This window comes from Mustela putorius, unplaced genomic scaffold, assembly GCF_011764305.1.
Source record: "Mustela putorius furo isolate JIRA1106 unplaced genomic scaffold, ASM1176430v1.1 tig00003853_pilon_pilon_pilon, whole genome shotgun sequence".
NCBI lineage: Eukaryota > Metazoa > Chordata > Mammalia > Carnivora > Mustelidae > Mustela > Mustela putorius.
Window position 1 is genome coordinate 47,888,878 of NW_025422005.1, and position 21,944 is coordinate 47,910,821.

At 43.6% G+C, this 21,944-nt stretch overlaps 1 protein-coding gene across 19 annotated transcripts in view; it reads left to right on the forward strand.

Moving 5' to 3' along the window:
• FGGY (FGGY carbohydrate kinase domain containing) overlaps nt 1-21,944 on the forward strand; it is a 697,591-nt gene that overhangs the window by 518,135 nt on the left and 157,512 nt on the right. For all 19 annotated transcript variants that reach the window (XR_006601768.1, XM_045064615.1, XM_045064604.1 and 16 more), the window contains one exon: nt 1,678-1,781. Coding sequence is in view for 18 of the 19 variants with exons in the window: in XM_045064615.1 (XP_044920550.1) it covers nt 1,678-1,781 (104 nt within the window). In the remaining variant the exon portion in view is untranslated. The remainder of the gene's footprint in view (nt 1-1,677; nt 1,782-21,944) is intronic.

Here is a 21,944-nt window from a genome sequence, read left to right on the forward strand (position 1 = left end):
GAGCAATATACACATTCAGTGCAGTCCCTATCAAAATACCATCGACACTTTTCAGAGAACTGGAACAAATAATCCTAAAATTCTTATGGAATCAGAAAAGACCCTGAATAGCCAGAGGAATGTTAAAAAAAAGAAAACCAAACCTGGTAGCACGTAGATCGCATAGATCACACATAGAATACAGAACCCAGAAATGTACTCTTAACTGTATGGTCAATGAATCTTCAACAAAGCAGGAAAGAATATCCAATGGAAAAAGTTTAGTCTCGTCAATAAATGGTGCACCCCAAAAAATTGGAGAGCCACATGTTGCTGAATGAAACTTAACCATTTCCTTATATCATATATGAAGATAAACTTAAAATGGTTGAAAGACCTTAATGTGAGACAGGAATCCATCAAAATCCTTGAGAACACAGGCAGCAACCTCTCCAACCTCGGCTACAGCAACTTCTTGATAGACACATCTCCAAAGGCAAGGGAAACAAAAGCAAAAAGTGAACTTTTAGGACTTCATCGAGATAAAAAGTTTCTGCACAGCAAAGGAAACAAAGAAACCGAAAGGCAACCTATGGAATGGGAGAAGATATTTGCAAATGACATATCAGATAAATGGGTAGTGTTCATGATTTACAAAGAACCTAACAAACTCAACACCCATAAAACAAGTAATCCAGTCAAGAAATGGGCAGAAGACATGAACAGGTATTTCTCCATAGAAGACTATGAGAGAACTCTTCACTATAGGAAACAAACTGAGAGTCGCTGGAAAGTAACTGGGAAGGGGATGGGTAATGGGGTGGCAGGCATTAAGGAGGACATGTGATATGATGAGCACTGGGTGTTATACACAACTGATGAATTATTGGACACTACATCTGAGACTAATGATGTGCTATATATTGGCCATATATATATATATATATATATGTCTGTGTGCTAGGGAAGTTCAAGGGTGTGTTTGAATACTGAACGGGGAGACTCCCATCTTTCCTGGAGGACCAGGGAAGCCGCCTGAGGAAGTAACATTTGAGTAAGGAATAAATAGTAGACTGGCAAAGAGGTTGGGGAATGGCATTTCAGATGGAAGGAAGAACAAGTACAAAGGCCTTGAAGTGGAAAAGACAGTGGAGAGTGGGGTCAAGGCTGGTGCTGGGTGGAGCTGGGGAGGTCTCCCGGAGCCCAGTCTCTGCCCTGCCCCAGCACACTGCACCCCTGCCTGTGTTGTAATAAGGAATGTTGGCATGTCTGCAGCTCCCACTTCCTGACACATGCTGTATAGTTTCTCCACCTATGGGTGTGGCATTGACAAGACGGACTTGACAGGGTTAATATAAAACTTCTCAAGGATTTTGATGGATTTTGATGGATTCCTGTCTCACATTAAGGTCCTCCACGTAAATGTTCAGCATAGTGCCTGGTATTTCCTGACAGCTTTGATTATTCTAATGACAGTGACTAGGATTCCTACAACAGTTAGATGCTGTACATGGACCAGACAAAGCACAGACATCACATGTTTCCTAGGTTCCCCACACTGGCCTACACAGGAACGCTCTCTCTGTGTTTGGCTATATAAAGGAGTGTTGTTGTATGCTTGTTCTTAGTGTTCTTTTCTCATGATTTATTTTATTATTTTTTTTAAAGAGGGGTTTGTTTTGTTTTGCTTTCTCACAGGAGTGATTGGAGCAGATGTGAGAGGGTATGGCCTTGCCTGTGAGGGACAGCCAGTGACGTCACGGCTGGCTGTCATCTGTGGAACATCTTCTTGTCACATGGGGGTGAGTCTGCTGGGTAGAGGGCGGGGCGACCACCGGCAGGTGGGTGGGGAGCGGGGTGTGGGGGGAGGGGGGCAGCCTAAGAGGAGATGTGACTTGCTGGCGCCTTTGCCTGTCAGTTCCTTCCCCTCCTGCTGCCCTGCCCGCCTGCTCTATGTAGCCAGAAGCCCAGCCCGTCTCCCAAAAGCTGTGCTTAAATTTGCTGTATCTTTGTTCAGAGGCCAGATTCTTAAAAAGTAGAAGTCTGAGTCTGTCTTTGACATCTCCCTGGTCAGAAAGCTCAGGCGTGAGGGCTGAAATTGGATCCAAGGGTGACAACACCTTGCTCCCAGGCTGATCTGTCCGTAATGGGTTGCTGAGTCTTCTCTGCAAAGGGGTGTCTGTTTTCCTTGGCCGCTGAGTTCTCTCCAAATCAATATAAATCCATCTCCCTGGAAGCGCCCTGATGATCTATAGAATTGGGCTGCATATCATGACTTCAAAAGAACACTGATAAGCAATTTTCACTTTGTTAATTTTTCTCCATGAATTAGTGGAAAGGCGTTCTCCAAGATTGCAGTTAAAATTTAGTGCCTGCCCTAAAATTTATATCTCCTTTAAATGCATGAGTCTGAAAGCATTCCATTTCAATAAGTACCCATTTCTACCATATTTTTATTTAAAAGTCATTACTCTGTTAAACTTAGATGGACGACTCCTTGGAATTTTCCCAGATGGGTAAAATAGAGGGAGAGAGGGGGAGGAAGAGGGGGAAGGTGGGCGAGGATGAGCGTGGACCCAGTCCAGGGCAGAATCTCTGTGACCATGGAGGGAATCAGGTGCCATGTCAAACTATGGTGAATAGCAGTAGGGACCAGTGAGCCTTTTTTACCATGAAATATTCTGGTTGAGTACGTATTTACTCCTCTCCCTTCTTGTGTCTGGAGCTGTGCTAAACCTTGGGGACATAAGGGTGACAGAAGTCCTCCTATCGATGAGGCATCATCCTAGCTGGCATTACCAGTACAAGGCCCCAGAATAACCGTGCACATGGAACCCGGGATCCTGAGCACCTACCATGTGCCACGCAGTGTCCACTGCTTCCCATTTCATGGTAGATCCAGCCGCGTTGGTTTCCAATTGTACTTCCTTTGCGTACTAAGTATGGGGCCCCCGGCAAGGCACTTAGCCCTTTGGGGCTCAGATTCCTTCTCTACAAAATGTGGAGAGTCCAAGTACACAGCTCCTGGTGTTCTGAGTGTGAAATGAGGCCGTGATGCACTCGCCGTGAAGGGAGCGCTCCATGGTGGTTAGCTCTTGAAGAGTTGGGCTGGTGCTGTCAGGCAGAAAGGACGCAGGGACTGACTCTGCCTGGGAAGGGTCCAGGGTTAGGGACACCTCCCTGAGGGGACATTTATGTTGGATTCTAAGGTCATAGATTTCCTTGATCCTGCCCTCCCCCCTCCCCCCCCGCCAAAAGAAAGCCCAAAAAACAAAACAAAACAAAAAATGTTTTCCTTTTGTTTGTTTCTATGGACAAGGTCTTAAGTGAAACTTTTTTAATTGAGTTTTTAAAATCCCCTCAGCCGCCCTGTTGTAGGGCCCAGCTGTCCCTGAAGGGAGAGGTCTGCAGAGGCCTCCGGCCGCCTCGCCCAGGAGGTACCCTGAGGCCGGGCAGCCCGCCCTCTCCGACTGAAACCTATTTAAAATCACTCCCATTTTCACAGGGACGCATCTAACCTGGTTCCTCCTGTGAAATCTGAATTTCAGACATTTTAACTACACTCAGTTCAGACTTCTGAGCAGACGCAAATCCAAACGAAACTGAGGGACTCTGTCATGTCCCCACTCCACATTCTCCTTGTCTCTTAATGGGATTGGTACTCCCTTTTCCTACAGGATCCATTTTGCCAATTAGGCAGCTAAGGCATAGAAAAATCCAGAAATGTTCCCTGGGTCACAAGCTGTTAAGCTGGAGCAGAGCACTCAGACCCAGCACTCAGATCCCACTCAGTGCCTCTCGCAGTGCTGTGCCCCATGGTCCCTCCCTCAAAGACATGGAGCTGGCCTGGGCTTCAGAGCTCTCCAGATGCGGGGTGAACCCCTGCTCATGCACTTTTTGAGCTTGTGACCGGAGAGGTGAGCTACTTCTCCAAATCTCACATCCTTCCTCCATCCCATCGGGGCTGGTGTTGCTGGTTAGTGTGAATTGTGCACGTATGTATCTAGTCTAGAGCAGACACTCAGAAATGGTGGAGATTCTTAGTAAGTTCTCCTAGTGATATATAAGGCTCACATGAAGCAACTGTTGGTGCTTTAACGAGTTTGATGGGCAGCTGCAGTTGGTTGCAATGAATTAGGGCCATAAAATGCCGGTTTTATTATGGTCGTGTTGTGCTGGAAATAAAGTCCCCACCCCCATCCAGCTTTGTACTTAGGAGTGGGAAGGGACCTTCTGGGCCAACGGGATTAATCATCAGCTTTAATGTTATGTGGCGAGGGCGAGACTGTGGTCATGCCGGCATCAGAAAATGCCTTTGATCTTGCTCAGGTGCCAGGCGCCCAGTGAGCCAGCAACAATAACACCTTTGTGAGGTCTAGGAGAGGTGCAGGTCTAAGGAAACACTCCCAGGGAAACTCAAGGACCCCCTTTGTTGTGGTTCTGGCAAAAAAAACCCACCAACTGTCAGGAAAAATTCACCAAACAGAACACAGGGACCAGAGGGGACTCTGGGCTTTTCAAAAAGTGGTGTTCAACCTGGTCTAAAGGATTCTGTTTCTTCCTGTCTGTTCACTGATGTTTCTGATTCGGTATCTTGATTGAGTCAAAATTCCCAAGAATATTTTGTGCCTGATCCAGATTGCCTCTTTCTACATATGAATGAATGAATGTCCAAGTAAGCAAATACTAATAAATTCTTAGAAGTTCCTTACCTCCTGGTCCCTATTACTTCCAGGAATCTGGAAAAAAAGCTTGAGGTTGAACTTAAGACTTAGACTAATCAGACCTTTGATATTTTGTAAGATACAGGTGTGGGCTGTACATTTATCTTCCTTTAGGTGATTTAATTAACAAGAGAAAAAGAATGCTTGTTCTTTTTTTAACTCCATGAAAGCAGAGCTGCTTGCTCAGAGTTAATTACTAGCAAGTCCCCCAAACCCAACATAACACACAGCAGGGGTTAGCCCGAGGTTAAAAAGTCCTGGGGTCAGATGGAGCTGATCCTTGCCATAGCTCCAACACCCCTTCCCTGGGGTCGTCAAGTCAGGTTGTAACTTGGCAATTTGTGTTGTGGTTAGCATGTCAGATGAGGAGAGGACCCTGGGAAGTGAAAGAAGTATTGAAGAGGTAAGATGTGAACAGAACACTGGCTGTTGAGGGCTGGGAATTATGTCTGCATCGTAAATCACTCAGAATTGCGGTTTTTGCAAGGACTCAGATGAATGTGGGGATGGTGGTCCTCTGTCGATCTCAAGGACGTAGGCTCCTATGTGAGCCCCACCACTTACTTCCTTTAGGTCAGATACTCCTTATTCCACTCCCTCAGTGTTCTCATCTGTTCAGTGTGGGTGGTAATATTTACCCTTAAAGATGTTTCGAGGATTAAGTGGGGTGATCTTTACAAACAGTTCATCACTATGCCCAGCATAAAAGACCAAATACAGTGCTGTTATTAAAAAATGATTTGTGAAGGCCAGAATAATCCATTTGGTAATAGATTTGAATTAGAGGCATCAGAGTGAAGTCATGTTCAGCTTCATCTAGTTCATATATAAGTATATACAAATATCTGTAGATACATATATCTACATATATATATAAAGTATGCAAGTATCTGTAGATATCTATAGATACGTATATATATCTACACATGTCTATTTGTTAGTAAACATACTTCTATTTCCTAGCTCTGACAGTTGAGAGGAGCTCGAAACTAGGATACCCCAGCAGCTAGTTGTTCCAAGCACGCCGATACCCAGATCTTGATTTCTAATGTATTTCTCCAATAAAAAGAGCTTGGACTCCTTGGAGAAGTGGTTGATTCTAGGACTGGAACAGGAAATGGATGAGCTAAGCCTGGGGCATCTAGTACTACCAAAAAAGTGAGGAAATGCTCTGGGTTGATGGGGCTCAACGAGATGAGGTCACTCCTTCAGGTGCATCGAACCGGCAGTGTGGTGGGAGCTGGAACATGCACATTCATCTCTTATCCTGCAGGGTCCTCTCCACATTAAGTACCCTTCTATGGGCTTCCCTACACATGGCAGCTGAATTCCAGGGAATGTTCCAAGAGGACAAGCCCCACTGTACAGGCCCTGAATAAGCCTCTACCTGCATCATTCTTGCTAATGTCACATTAGCCAAGCCTGAGTCAATATGGAACTCTATGAGGATGGGAATGCCAGCAGGTTCGGTGGACTGGGGGCCCACCAGTGTCACAATTGACTCCAGTCTAGCTTCCAAATCCTAATAATTTGTATCCACTTGTGAAATAGAGTCACCCCTCAAAAACAATTCTATATAATTGATTATAATTATATATAACTGATTATAATTCTAAGTTCGTTATAGATCACAAGTAATCCTACCATGTATTCTATACTTTGTGCATATATGTGTACGTGTGTAAGCATGCGTGCATATGTAGGTACACACACATATCAATTCTTATCTTACCATTTCTTCTATTATTAACAGTAAAAATAAGGATTATTTGTACTGTTTTAATCTGTACCATATGCCAGCCATTGTCCTAAAAGACAAATGTTTTCTACCTGGTTTACTGCCATAATAACCCGTATTGAGTTGTTATTTGCTGGAGCCAACTGCAGGTGGTCCCAGTGACCAAGACTGGAACAATGTGGGCAGCAAAATAAAGTGGTATTGGATAATGACCTAAAGTATGACACAAATGTCATGAGTCCATAGTGATACATATAAATGACTAAATGAATAAGAAAGATGTCTCCTGCAGAAGAATTCCAAATAATGTCTGTAGATACTTCCCCATCAATAAGGTGGAATATAATTTCCCACTCCTTAAGGGTGAGCGGTACTTAGTGACTTTCTTTCAAAGTGGACAGTATAAAAAGGAGGGGGGCATATAATTTTACAGTGGAGAGGTCTGACAAATGCTACCTCCGCCAGATGGTGAAGGTCAACATCAATGGTGATAAGCCATGTTGATAATATGTACTATTGATATGATTTAATGAGAATGGCACTTTATCATCCTCCTCAAAACCCATAACCACAGTGTGATCCTAAGAAAAAAATCAGCAAATCCAAGTTGAGGGAATTTCTATGAAACACCTGACCCCTACTCCTCTAAACTGGGGAGGTCATCAAAAAAATAAGGGAAGTCCCAAGAACCATCACCTCCAAGAGGAGCCTAAACAGTTGTAACAGTTAAATGCAATATGTGGTCCTGGGTCAGGTCCTAGAACAGAAAAAGGACATGGGTGAAAACTCAGCAAATTTAAATAAAGTAAGGCATTTAGTAATAATATATCAATATTATCTGTAATTGTGATATTTATACCTTCTGTGGGGTATTAATGGTAGAGGAATCTGGGTGTGGGGGTATATGGGGACTCTGTATATTTTTATAAGTCTTCTGTAACCTAAAACTGTTCTAAAATGAAAAGTTTATTTTTAAATCATTCATTAAATCATTTGCTCATGACGGAAGCATTTTCTTGTACTTGCCTGGCTAAGTGGTAAGGGTACTAAGATCATTATGATGGATATGGCATGCCTGCCTTCATTGAGAAAGAAACAAGGAGACAACTTCAGCCTAGATGGAGATCGCTATGGTCCATGCATGACTGTAGTGTGGTAGGAATAAGGAGAAGGGCCTGCCCAAAGTCTTGAGTAGATAAAGTTTTCCTATTGGATATAATGTTCCCCTGATCCCACTGGGACACTTCCTGCCAGCCCAGTTTCAGGTCACATGCCCTGTCCTCACTCTGCACTTTTTTTTTCTTTTCTGTGTCTACAACATCATGGAGGTGACTTCTGTGGTCTGGATGGGATATGGTTTTGTAAAAGCCCATCAGGAGGGCACCATGGGTGGGCAGAACAGCCACAGGCCTTGAACAGATGACGTTCTGTTCGCAGGTGTCACTGCTAAGAAGAGAGTAGGCACAAGGACCAGTTTCTCTATCTTAGTCTCTTTAGCAGGTGGCGTTGGCAGAGGTCATTGAGAAAGGTGGACAGGGAAGGGGGTTCACCTGGTACAAATAGGACACCTGTTAGGGTTCTGTGCATGAAGTGCCCCGCTCCCTCTTCATTCACCAGCATTCCATGTGGAGGCTGTCCCAGGACCTCATAACCACATCTATTGAAAACAGATTACATGCTAGGTATCAGTTTGTCAAGGGGAGGGTTGATGTGGTTCAGTGACCAGTACTGAGCTCAGGAAGCTCAGGGCAGTGCTTCTCCTGGTATTTGAGGCTAGGGAAGTTCTACACTGTGCTGGACAGAGGTCATTGAACATCTCTGGCCCAGCCTCAGTCATTATGAGGAGAAAGACCATGGTGTTAGCTGCTATCATCTATCAGGTACCTATAGTGTACCCAGACTGTGCTGGATCCTTTATGTAAGGTAATCAACAGTGCCACCATTACTGTCTTCATTTCCTAAGTGAGAAGACTGAGGCAAACAATAGTTCGGTGGATCATACCATGTTCAAGCCATCTAGGGGACTGACCTCAGAGTCCTCGCTCTTCCTTTTAGCTGTGGCTTCTCCCAAAGGTACAGAGGAGAGGGAGAACAAGCTCAATGAAAATATGGGCAAATATTGGTACAGAGCTCTCACCAAAGAAAAGATTTGGATGACAAGCACCTGAGAAGATGGTAACCATCATCACTTGTCATGAGGAAAAGGCAACCCCACACCACAGTGGCGTATACGCTTACCAGAATGGCCAACCTCTGGGTGAGGATTTGGGGACTGTAACTTACACGCTGCTTTTGGGGATGTGAAATGGCACAACCACCTTGGAAAAGAGTTGAGCAGTTTCTGCCGGAGTTAACGTACACCCACCATGTGATCCAGCCATCCCACTCACGAAAGCTTATGTCTGTTCCTAGACTTGTACAGAGATGCTCACGGCTGCTTTATTTGTGATAGCCAACCTCACCCCCCACCCCCCAGAAACAGCCCAAATGCCTTTTGATGGTAACTAGAGGAATACGCTGTTGGGATGTCCATTATAAAGCTTTACTACTAGGCAATAAAAGGGAATGAGCTGTTCATATAAGATACGGCATGCATTGATCTCAACATAAGTATGCTGATAAAAACCAAACTCCCCAGAAGTACAGACTTTGTGATGCCATTTATTTAAAATTCTAAGTAATGCAGACTAATGTATAATGACGGAAAGCAGATCATTGGTTCTCTGCGGTGGGAGAGCAGGCACAGTGGCAGCCAGGAGGATAGGCAGAACACAAATGGCACAAGAAAACTTTGGGGGTTGATGGAGATGTTTACCTTGATTATGGTAATGTCTTCACTGGTGTATGCGATGTCAAAACTTATCACATCAGACACTTTCAATATATGCAGCTTGGCGCATGCTAATTACACCTCGACAAAGCTTGTTGGAAAAATAAAAACAAAACAGAAAAGAAGACAAAAAAAAATACAAAGTAAAAATTGTAGTTATCTGCTATCATCTAAGCACTTCTATAGTGCTTACTGTATTTCAGGCCCTATTCTAAACACATCTATTAAAATTATTTCATCATTGGGACTCCCAGGTGGCTCAGTTGGTTAAGCATTGACTTCACCTCAGGTCATGATCCCAGGGTCCTGGGATCGAGTTCTGCATTGTGCTCCTTGCTCAGTGGGGAGCCTGCTTCTCCTTCTGCCTACATCTCTCCTTGCTTCTGCTCCCTCTCTGACAAAGAAATAAATTAAATCGCTAAAGAAAAATTACTTCATTATCATTTAAAAAACCATACAATAAATGTTAGTTTTCACTTGTTTCCTTCCAGCCCAGCTTTATTCTCCAACTACTCTGACATGGTTTATGATTCTCTTCTTTTGGCCACTAGCACAGACCAATAGTTACTGTTATTTGCGTTTTACTGGTACCAACTTGTATCTCGGTGAAGCAGACTTGCTTAGTGGGCCCGTGTCTCCTGTGCCCCTGTTGGCCCATCCTGTCCTTTTGGGAGCTCGGGCTTATCTGATGCCTGGTGACTGCATGGCTGGATTGCTTCCCACTCATGTGGCCCACCACCCCAGAAGTGTGCAAGTGCTTGCATTTTCCAGAGGCTCTTTTCACTCCTTCCTGACCCAGTGGCATCGCCTTTCATCGTTTTTCTCTGCTGAGGGGGCCTGACTGAGTGGAAGAAGCCCCCACCCCCCCACCGCCACCCCGTGTGAGCTGCTGGCATTCTGTTGTCCACTTCACCTTATCCGGGACATCTGGGTGTTCATTTGGCCTCTCTGGGAAGTCAGATTTTCATTGAGTGATGTTATTTAGTGAGGCCTGGGAGACACAGGCCAGCCGTACTTGCTTTCTCTCCTTTCACCCACCATGACAGCCTTCCAGAGCTTTCCATTCCTGTGCTCTGTCCACCCTCCTTCATACCCTGTACCCTTGGGAGTAGAACTGACACTCCCCACCAGCTCACCAGGACGCATTTTGGCTCGGAGTCCTTCTATAGCCTGCTGTCTGTTCTCTTGGGAAAAGAGAGTTGAGGAGCCCTAGGCTCTGGACTCTGACCAGATCTGTGCCCCCATCAGACTGTGCCATGTTGTTAGAGCCTTGCTCTTTGGGAGATGGCTGTGGTGTAGCTCTGCAGCTTCCTTACAGCAGGGAAGAAGATGATCCCCCAAAGCAGAGTTGTGGCCTGGGCCTGGGCCACTCTCGCACACAGGCCAGAGTTAGAGGAGCAAAGGATGCTCCCCATCATTACTTAGAAGGGAATGCAAATTGCCGCCGCCTTGAGATCCACTGCACGCTTTTAGATGGGCCACAGTTGTAGCAAGGATGTGGGGACTGAATTCCTACATGCTCCTGGTGGGGACATGAACCGGCACACCACTTTCAAAAAGAGTTTAGCGTTTTCTTACAAAGTCACACTTCTGTGTGACCCAGCCATTCCACTCCTATAAAAGCTGGGCAGGGCTGTCTGGTTGCATGTTTCCCGGAAGACAGGAACAACACAAGGTGAGGTGACCCAAGGCCTCTCAGAAGTTCAGAGACAAAAGCTTCTGGTGGTTTTTGTCAACTGGCCTGGGCCTGGCTGTCCACAGAGACAGAAGAATGATGAACGAAGCAAGGAAACAATAAAAGTAGCGGCAGCAAGAGTCACAGCTAATGTGTACTACATGCTTATGATGGGGTGAGAAATGTAAATTTCTGGTCAAACCTCCCTAATAATCTTATGCAGTTATCCAAATTACCCCCCCCATTTTACAAGTGGACACTGAGGCTCAGAAAGACCAAGTACTTGCCCAAGGAGACAGAGCTAGCAAGTCCTAGAGGTCAGTTTCCAACTCCCCGATTGCAGAACTGATATTCTCAACTCCTAGCAGAATGATGAGACCCAGGCGGCAGGGCGAGCTAGCCGAGAGCACGTGTGTTTTGTGGGAATGGGGGTGGAGTGGTTACAAGGTACATCTTTTCCAATGCCTGATGAGAAGTGCAAAGTTAGGCTTGGATCAAAACTAGACCACAGTGCTCTTTTCCCCACTTCCTGGGCTTTCAAGTCACTGCCTCTCAAGAGGCCACCCGTCTAATGATAACAATAAAAATAAACAGCATCGCTTGTCACCGTCGTCCCTGGGGAAGAGAGTCTTTATGAGTCTTCTCTGTTTCCCTGCTGCTCTGTGGTCAAGTACTTGAAAAGGCAATTTGAAGACAGGCGGCCAACCTCCCAACTCATGAAGATGTTTTTATATTGGTTTGGAAGAGCATGAAATGAAAACCACATTGATTTTTTTGTTCCTCCTTTTCCCATTTACCACTCATCTGCTGTGGGGGTAACTGTGGTAGTGTGGCCGCTGAGAGCGATCTTGCAGTTATAGGAGTATCTGTGCTTCTCCAGAGACTCAGGGCGGGTGAAAAAGATGCCGAAGACAGCCTTCCTAGAGCCCTCTCCAAGGACCAGGTATGTGCCATGGTCCTTGACACGTTCCCATTCGCTTAGTTCTGTGTGCATTTAGTTCAGAAGTTTTAGTAGTTTGGCCTTGTAGATGTCCTCTTCTTTTTTTCACTCCCTTCTCCCATTCTCCTTGTATGCTCCAAGGGCCTCTTTTTTTCACATGTTAATTAAATTTTCATAAATTCTGTCCTCCAGAGCCATTATAAGTGAGGGACAGTGTCTCTTCTTCTGCTTAAACAGTGTTAGAGTGTGAGGAGCAGGAACAAACATCTAAGAAACCAAAGATCCCAGAATAAGGACCCATGAGAAGTTTATTGAACAGTGAAGGCTGTAAGATTGAGCCTGAAAGTCTCTTCCTAATGACTAGTCAGTGGCTCCCTACTGCCAAAAGAAAAATTTATTCAAAAGCAAACTAAATGGGCATTTGACCATGCTGTTAAAAATTTAGGATACATTCAATTAGAAAAAAAATAGGAGTCTTAAATCCAGTGGAGGTGAAAGTGACTGCATGCCGTCATATGTATTTTTTTTAAAAATTGTTCTAATGAAAGATCATTCACATGTTCTAAAATTCACCCCTACCATGTATCTTTAAAGCCTCTATAGAACTGAGATCAGTGGTATTTGAGAAGGAGAAAATTATAGTGTGCATCCTTTTGGCTACACGATGAAGATACCGGCATGTAGCCTTTATTACTTAGGGAGGGGACAGAAAGAGATCTCAAAATAGTAGGTTTCCATTTCCTTGCACTTAGCCCAGTCTTTGACATGTGCTTGGGACCAGTACCTGTTGGATTGATAGATGGACAGAAGGACAGACAGAAACATACTAGGTAGCCAAATATAGTATACCACATACACATCCAAGTTTATTGAAGACCAGATCATGCCATACCAGTTTGATTTACTTTTTTTTTTTAATGTATTTAAGGCTATATGTGAAAGGGAGAACAGTATATGAACTACCTAGTCTTCTGTAAGGCTTTGGTTCTTTCTTTGATCAACAGACTCTTCCCAGTTGACACAGAGCATTGGTCAATCCAGCAACCGAACTCCACCTACTTGAGAACTGAGTTTTTCAGTGAATTTTGGCTTGAAACTGGCCAAAAGCAAAAACACAAAACTGATAGAAAAGTATCCACTATATCCAATTGCCAAATTTATGTGTGGGCTTCTCAGCCATTGGGTGTGGCCTTGTGTGGAGCCAGGAAAGCACTGGGTCTTGATTCTGTAGGTCAACAGGACATTTAGGTGGAAGGTGCTGCTTGGCTTAGAGCAGTCGTGGATCCTCCCTGACTTGGGCATCTGTCTTCTTGCCTGCATGTTAAAATTTACTGAAACTTCCTTATGTTTCCATGTAACTCCTTAATGAGAGATTTACTATGGTCTTGGAATACAGGGCTAGGGTTCTCTGGAATTAGGGAAATGGCCTGTGAAAAAGAGACAAATTGGCCAGTTTTATTATTATGTATTTTTGTTTTTCTGTGGTTGTGCCAGACACTAGTTTATATGGCCCTGACCACCATGACAGACCCACAGTGAAGAGGGTCTTGTTTCCTGTATTAAGTCTGGTGGCTTCACAGTCTCGAGTAAAATCTCTCAGTGTGTCTCCTGAGTCCCAGAATCCCAGCAGGGCATGGGAGAGCTCATGTGATCTGGGCCATACCCACCTCTAGCTTTATCCCTCCCTGTCTCTCACTTCTCTATAGTCTGGCAGGCACGTTCACACACCCTTATCTGAATTCCATGGGGCCCAAGATGTTTGAAAATAGAGACTTTTAAAGTTTATACTGTGTGTCTGCAGTGTATTGCATGACACTGCCAAACAGGTCTGGGTCTGCACCCCAATGAAACACATTAGTATTTCTACAGTAAAACCTGAGAGGATTTGAACTTTTGGGACTTCATCAAGATCAAAAGCTTCTGCACAGCAAAGGAAACAGTCAAGAAAACAAAGAGGCAACCCATGGAATGGGAGAAGATATTTGCAAATGACAATACAGACAAAGGGCTGATATACAGGATCTATAAAGAACTCCTCAAACTCAACACACACAAAACAGATAATCATATCAAAAAATGGGCAGAAGATATGAACAGACCCTTCTCCAATGAAGACATACAAATGGCTATCAGACACGTGAAAAAATGTTCATCATCACTAGCCATCAGGGAGATTCAAATTAAAACCACATTGAGATACCCCCTTACACCAGTTAGAATGGCCAAAATTAACAAGACAGGAAACAACATGTGTTGGAGAGGATGTGGAGAAAGGGGAACCCTCTTCCACTGTTGGTGGGAATGCAAGTTGGTGCAGCCTCTTTGGAGAACTTTAATTTCTTAAGAAATTAAAAATAGAGCTTCCCTAGGATCCTGCCATTGCACTCCTGGGTATTTACCCCAAAGATACAGATGTAGTGAAAAGAAGGGCCATCTGTACCCCAATGTTTATAGCAGCAATGGCCACAGTTGCCAAACTGTGGAAAGAATCAAGATGCCCTTCAACGGACGAATGGATAAGGAAGATGTATGTGGCCCATATACACCATGGAGTATTATGCCTTCATCAGAAAGGATGAATACCCAACTTTTGTAGCAACATGGATGGGACTGGAAGAGATTATGCTGAGTGAAATAAGTCAAGCAGAGAGAGTCAATTATCATATGGTTTCACTTATTTGTGGAGCATAACAAATAGCATGGAGGACATGGGGAGATGGAGAGGAGAAGGGAGCTGAGGGAAATTGGAAGGGGAAGTGAACCATGAGAGACTATGGACCCTGAAAAACAACTTGAGGGTTTTGAAGGGGCAGGGGGTGGGAGGTTGGGGGAACCAGGTGGTGGGTATTGGGGAGGGCACGTATTGCATGGAGCACTGGGTGTGGTGCAAAAACAATGAATACTGTTACGCTGAAAAGAAATAAAAAACAAAAACAAAAAAACTTGAGAGGATTCACACCAATTAAAGAGATTCTAAATATCTCTTGATCAGTTTACATTGGATTTGACCATCAAATGAATCAGGGAAAAACTTGCCATGTGGAATGCTTTAGAAGTGGTACAGACTTGTGATTACTCTTCTGGAGAAAAGTCCGTGTGCTCTCCTTTGACCAGCCTCTGAGCCTGTGTTTTCTCTGCCCTGAGCGGCTGCTGCATCTCCTTTCTTCATGGTGAGTACCATTATCACCAGAATCCTCACCATTGTTATAATTCACATTTACTGAGCATTTTCTGTGTTACTTGATACTTAAAGTAAGTTCTGGGGTGGTTCTCATTGAGTTATTATGATCTCCGGTGTTAAGCGTAAACTGAGGTGTAGAAAGGTCACAGAGCAAGGAGTGGAGCTGAGGTTATACTGAAGCACAGGGACCTCAAGCCTGTGTCCTCAGACACTGTGCCATCCCTGGTGTGCGTCTTTGCCAAAGTCGCAGCTCAGGGGTCTCTCTGAGGCTCTCTTTCCTTCCTCCGCCAACTTTAGTCTGCCATGCCCCTGCAGACCCTCCTGGCTCTTCTGCACCGCTGCAGCCCAGCACTTGCCATTCTGTGTGTCTTCCCCATAAGCCTGAGCTCCTTGAGCAGTTGGGGAAAAACCTACTTCATGCTCTGTCTCTAGAGAACACCCTAGGTGTTCGACACATAGTTTATAATCAGGCTAACCCCCAGAGATATGCTAGCAGCAAGTAATTTGTATCCCCCTTGAAATAGATATGAAACACCAAACCCCAAGTGTAAGGGTGTAAAGTCTTGGATCTGAAAAATAGAAAGAAATATTCAGAAAGGAAAAGTCTACTCAGGTTCCTGCCTGGTGTGCAAAGAAGAATTTGTTGGGGACAGCATTTCAAAAATGAGCAAGGAATAGGTTTATACTTAATAACAGCTAGAATTTATTCCCTGTGGACCATGTGCTGGATTCTGTGCCGGTCTAATCCTCACTGTTGTGATGTGTAAGGTTAATTTAAGAAGGAGAAAGATGTAGTAGCCATGTCTTAGATCCTAATAAAAGGTAATACTAATATATTCAGGTTAAACAGAAAGTAAATGTCATTAGAAGGTAGTAACCTAAAATGGCCCCCGAGAGTATATTACTCCATCTAAGAGATGACAGAAATGAGGTTGAAGAGATTGGAGAGCAAGATCATATTAGGGGAAGTGAGATCTGAATAGGCTCCTGACTTTTGTATCTATTCCTTAAAAACGTTAACATGCTATTAAGAATGTATCCTGCTAGCCTACCAGGGGCTGGGCCTGGCTTTGAGCTCTGCTTTCAGAAAAATCTGAGAGAACCTAAACCTGGAAAGAAGCATATAATACACAGTTATAATGTTTAGGAGAAACTGCCTCCCCCCTTTTTTGTTTTTCATCTTTTTATTAAAAAATGATTTCAGGGGCACCTATGTGGCTCAGTAGGTTAAGTGTCTGCCTTTGGCTCGGGTCATGATCTCAGGGTCCTGGGATTGAATCCTGGGACTCCCTGCTGAGCAGACGGGGAGTCTGCTTTTCCCTCTGCCCCTTCTCCTGCTCCAGCTCTGGCTCCTGAGGTCTCTCTCTCAAATAAATAAAATATTTAGAAAGTGATCTCAGACTTACAGAAAAGTTGCAAAAATACGGGCGCCTGGGTGGCTCAGTGGGTTAAAGCTTCTGCCTTCGGCTCAGGTCATAATCCCAGGGTTCTGGGATCGAGCCCCGCATCAGGCTCTCTGCTTAGGGGGGAGCCTGCTTTCCCCTCTCTCTCTGCCTCCCTCTCTGCCTACTTATGATCTCTGTCTATCAAATAAATAAATAAAATATTTTTTAAAAGTTGCAAAAATAGAACAAAGAATTCTGTATACCTTTTACCTTGATTCTTTTAATATTTGCATAAGCATTGTACCCATACTTTTTATGTGTGTATAAATATTTTTTTCCTCAATCATTTGAGAGTAGACTATAGATATAATGCTCATTTCCCCCTAAATACTTCAGTATCTATTTTATAAAAACAAGAATATTCTCTTATATAGCCTAATACAATTATCTTGCCAGGAAATAAACACAGATAGGATTCTATTATTTAATCTATGGACCTTATTCAAATTACATCACCTGTCCACAAAATGTCCTTTATAGTAAAAGGAAAGAAAAGATTTCTCAGAGCTTGGGATAGTTAGAAGGTGGGGTAGTTCTGACTGCTTGAGAGAAGCAGTTGGCTTTATTTTCTTATTTATTGACATTTTTGTAATGATAAAAAGATTTAAGTTTTTCTTGGTGCTTTGAAATTTGTTAAATGCCTAGTGGAATTTGATACTCAAAATAACTACATGAGGTCTTCAGAGCAGGCGCTGTTTTCTTTTTTAAACTGAGGCTCAAAGAAACAGTGATTTGTTCCATGTCCCACAGCTAGCAAGTGATAGGGCAGAGACTCAGATACTCTCTGAGGAAGCCCTGAGCCTTCTCCTCTGCGTGCTTAGTGGATTCATCTTTATTTACTTAAATTGAAGAATCAGGCAGCTGGGGGAGACCTGGTTTATTACTGGAAAGACTCCTGGTTCTGTCAGTAGTCTCCATTGTGACTGGAAATTCTTTGATCTGTAAGCCATTTGCTCTCAGTTCACTTGCATACAAGGGACCTGAGGAACTCCCTAAAAAGACACTCACCCAGGTCCCACTCCCACAGAGTCTGATGGGGTAAGTCAGCCTGGGAAGAGTATCTGCAAATCTATACTTGGAACATGTACCCCAGTGCTTGTAAGGGAGGACTTGTGGAAAAACCGCAATCCGCTTCTCCCGAGCAGCATTCCAGTATCTTCCTGTGAGTGTTTCCACTGGGTTTTGCACAGCATCTTGTACATTGGAGGACTCTAAATTTACACTTGATGAAGGTAAGCGTGAAGTCAGTGAATGTGAAATGACTGCAAAATGAAGGAAATCAAGTTAGGACAGTCAGTCCCCGTCCATTTGGGACATACTAGGAGGTTCCTTGAATCCCCTTCCTTTCAAATAAGGTCTCTCTCAGTGAGTTGAAGGGCGGATGGCATGGGAAGTCAGGACCTAGATAGAGTAGCTGGTAGAATCTGCCAACAGTTAGAGACTGTGGAATTCTTGTTTTCTCCTGAAAAGCAGAATGAAGTGAAACAGACACCCCATTTGCAGGTCTGCAAAGGCAAACACAGAGACCAAAGCACAGACACACCAGAATGCAGCAGGAAACCACAAAGGCCTAAGATCATTCCGTGTAAATAGGAAGTCAGAGTTTACTTTTGAGCCCACAGCGCCAAGCTGAACCCAAGTGTCTAACCCAGTTCTCTGCCCAGCCCTTCCTGGATCCCTAGCACAGAGGAAAGATGATGCACCTGGGTAAAAGCATTTAAAAATGTTTGTTCTGATCAGGGATTGGAGTAAGCTTCTTTTGTCTGTGCTGGTGAATAATTTGGGACACAGGTGCAGCTTGGACTTGAAAGCATTAATTGGTCTCCCTGGTTTTCCCTGCCGTGATATCTGAGACCCGCCCCCCCCATCTTCTCTACAAAGTAATCTGAGTCCACATACATTCATAAGGCTTTTCCCACTGACAGGCAGCTTGCATATACCCCATCTGTGGATCTCTGGGTCCAGGTGCACGGCTGGAGTGCTCTCCGTGTTTGTTGGATTGGCATCTGTACTCTCATTTGATTGCTACCATTACATTGGAAAGTAGTAAGTAGGATACAAATGATCATCACCTTTTGAGATAAGGAAAATATAACATATAACATGGTAGGGAAGACATGGGTTTTGATGTCAGACCTATGTTCACTTCAAAGACTTTTTTTATCCAGAGTGCCTCCTTTTATTCAGACAGTTGTTTCTGAGCAATCTACTCTGTGCTAGGTGCTGGAGTGAAAAATAGCACAAGTAGCCTTAGACCTTACAGGCTACTGGAAAGGAAAGATATTAAGCAGTCACAAAAATATATGATTACAGACCGTGATAAATGGTTTACAGTCATATCCGGCGGTGGGAGTATGAATTGGTGCAATCACTTTGGAAAACAGCAAAGTGATGCCTTTTGAATATGCATGTACCCTGCAGTCCACCAGTTCCGTTCCTTGGTAAAAATCTGGAGAAGATATTGCACCCGCGTACCTGTGTGTACCCAGGGACAGTTAAATTCATTGTGTTATTTCTCATACTAGCCCCAAATATGAATCATCCCAGACTTCTACCAGTCATAGAATGGTTCATTAGATTACATTATATTCCTACAGTGGTATGCCTATTTAAAATGAAGGAAGTAAAGCTATATGAGCAACATAGAACAATTAATTTTAAGTGAAAGAAACAGGACATGGAAGAAATACAGAACTATTCATATAAAATTCAAAAAGAGGCAAGAGGAGCAGTACCTTTTCAGAATGCGTATATAGGTGCCAAACCTAGGGAGACAGGTCAGGAAATGATTGCCACAAGTATCGGGACGCTAGTTCATTACATGGCTGGGGGGTGCTGGTTATTGAGGTGGGAAGAAGCCTTCCCGTGGGAATCTGAGGAGCTGGCATTTACTGGTGAAATATACATGAGTACTTATTTTTTTCCTTTAAAAAAAAAATATTTATTTGAGAGAGAGACAAAGTGACAGCACGAGTGAGACCAGCGAGCACTACCAGGGAGGAGAGGGAGAAGCAGGCTTCCCTCCGAGCAGGGAGCCTAACACGGGGCTCCATCCCAGGACCCTGAGATCCTCATGCCCTGAGCTGAAGACAGACGCTTAACTCACTGAGCCACCCAAGTGCCCAGCATGAGTACTTACTATCGGTCTTTAAAACGTACACCTATGTTTTATACATGCTTCTGTGTATATGATATATAGGTGCTGTAAAGCAAAGGAACAACCACAAGAGCATAAAGCCAAGTGACCAATAGAGTTTGCGCAGTTGGCTTCTGTAAGGCAGTAATGTTTGGGCTGAGATACTTTGATTAAGTAATTAAGCAGAATGTGATAGGGAAGGAAGGAGGTATCTGCATGGCAGTGGCTGAGAAGAAAGTGGTCCAGAAATTGCTGCAGGATAATGGGAGGGAAGTTGGCAGGTTCAAGGTGACATAGGAGAGTGGAGTGGTACCTGTTCAGGCCAAAGAAGCAAAGAGGGGCAGGACAGGTTGGATCTATAAGCCTTATAAGGGATTTTGGTCTTTTATCCTGCAAGAAATTGAAAGGTCTTACGATAGTAGGTAACGTATTTGAATTTATAAAGAATCCAAATAATTGCAATTTTGCAGAACAGGTTGGAGAGAGATCAGCGTGGATGCTAGGGGACCATGTAGAAGGAGATGAGGGCTCTGGGTGAGACGTGATCATGGCAGCTTGCTTTGGATTATAGTGGAGGAGATGGGGAGAAGAGGATATATTTGAAGAATGTTTACAAGATGCAATCAGTGACATTTTTGGAAGTTTAACACCAGCTTTGCAGAATAGATGCTATATAGCCTTCCTAGGTGAGTCACCCAGTCTTCCGGGATCAGCTAGTGCTTAGTGAACAGAGGTCTGGCTAGACAGCAGCAGGATCTTAGGCATTCCTTGGACAGATTCAACTGACAGGACTTTTTTCTGTTAACAGTGTCAGCTCTCTTTTTATATAAAAATTCAGTGTTTTGCCCTTGCCTCTTAGCAAAGGTCTCCCCAAGAAGTAGCCCTATGAACACATGATTACTTCTGACAAAAATGCCTAACCCAGATCTAATCATGAGGAAATGTCAGAAACCCAATTGGAGAGGTCTTTACAAAATAATTTTTGTAAATTATTCTACTCTTCAAAAATATCCAGGCCAAAAAAAAGTTAAAATGGGAGGGTTCCAAATTAAAGCAGACCAAAGGGATAAGACAAGTAAAGGCTGTGTATGCTTTTGCAGTTTTCTTTTCAGGTAAAGGAAATTTTGTGAACAATTGATCTAATTTGAATAAGGTCTGTAGATTAAATAATTTGGTATTGGTGTTTATTTCCTGATAGGGTTGTTGTGTTATGGCTGGATAAGAGACTTTAGGAGTAAATGGGCCTAGTAGCCTACTCAAATGATTCAAAAATAATAATAATTTATAGACACATATAAAATATAAGTACAATGCTTATGCAAAGTATTGGCAGAACCTAGGTGAAGGGTGTATGGGATTCTCCTGTTTTTGTAACATTTCTGTAACTCTGAAATCATTCTTGAATAAAAAATTTTAAAAAAATAAAACAACTAAAAATGTACTAGCCATATAAAGGCCATGCCTGTATTTGCTATGCCCATGCTGACGGGCTAATAATATGTCACACATTTTACCCCCTCTAAAGTCCTGCTGGAGAGTTTATTTTAGAATCTATATGACTGGAAAAGTGATTTTTAATCTGAACTTCACAATATTTTCTGTTTTCTAGTAACAAAAGCTGTACACCCGATCATCTTTTCTTGTAACCCTGGAAGCCAGGAAGCTCAGAGTTAAAATTGAACCCTCAAGCTAAAGTACGGAACCTTCTGTGTGCCATATTTCCACTCTGATGTTCATCAGTCTTCTATTCTGTATTACTCTAAAATCTGTGTTATGTGTGCGTGCACACGTGCACACCTGTTAATTGGGGAAGTATCTAAAAAGTATTCAACCTTTTGTATTAGTTTCTTATGGCTGCTGTAACAAAGGACTACAAACTTGGTGGCTTAAAACAATGCACATTTATTTTCTTCAGGTTCTGGAGAGCAGAAGTCCAAAATCAGTTTCATTAAGCTGAGATCAGCTGTCGGCAGGGCCTACTCTGTCTGAAGGTTCCAGGGTAGAGTCTGTTGCATCTTTGAGATCCTGGTGGCTGTGGTTTATCTTGGCTTGTCCCATATCACTCATCGTGGCCCTCATGGCCATACTGCCTTCTCAACATCTGTGGCCAGTGTCCCTTATGACGGCACTTAGAACCCACCTGAATGATCAAGGATTATCTCCCCATCTCAGGATCCTTACTGTAACCACATCCACAAGATCCTTTTTTTGCCTTGTAACATTGACAGGTTGGAGGAGAGCTCAGCGGTCTGATGTGGTCTGACTGGTCGGAGAAGGCTTCTGTTAGCCAGTGAGG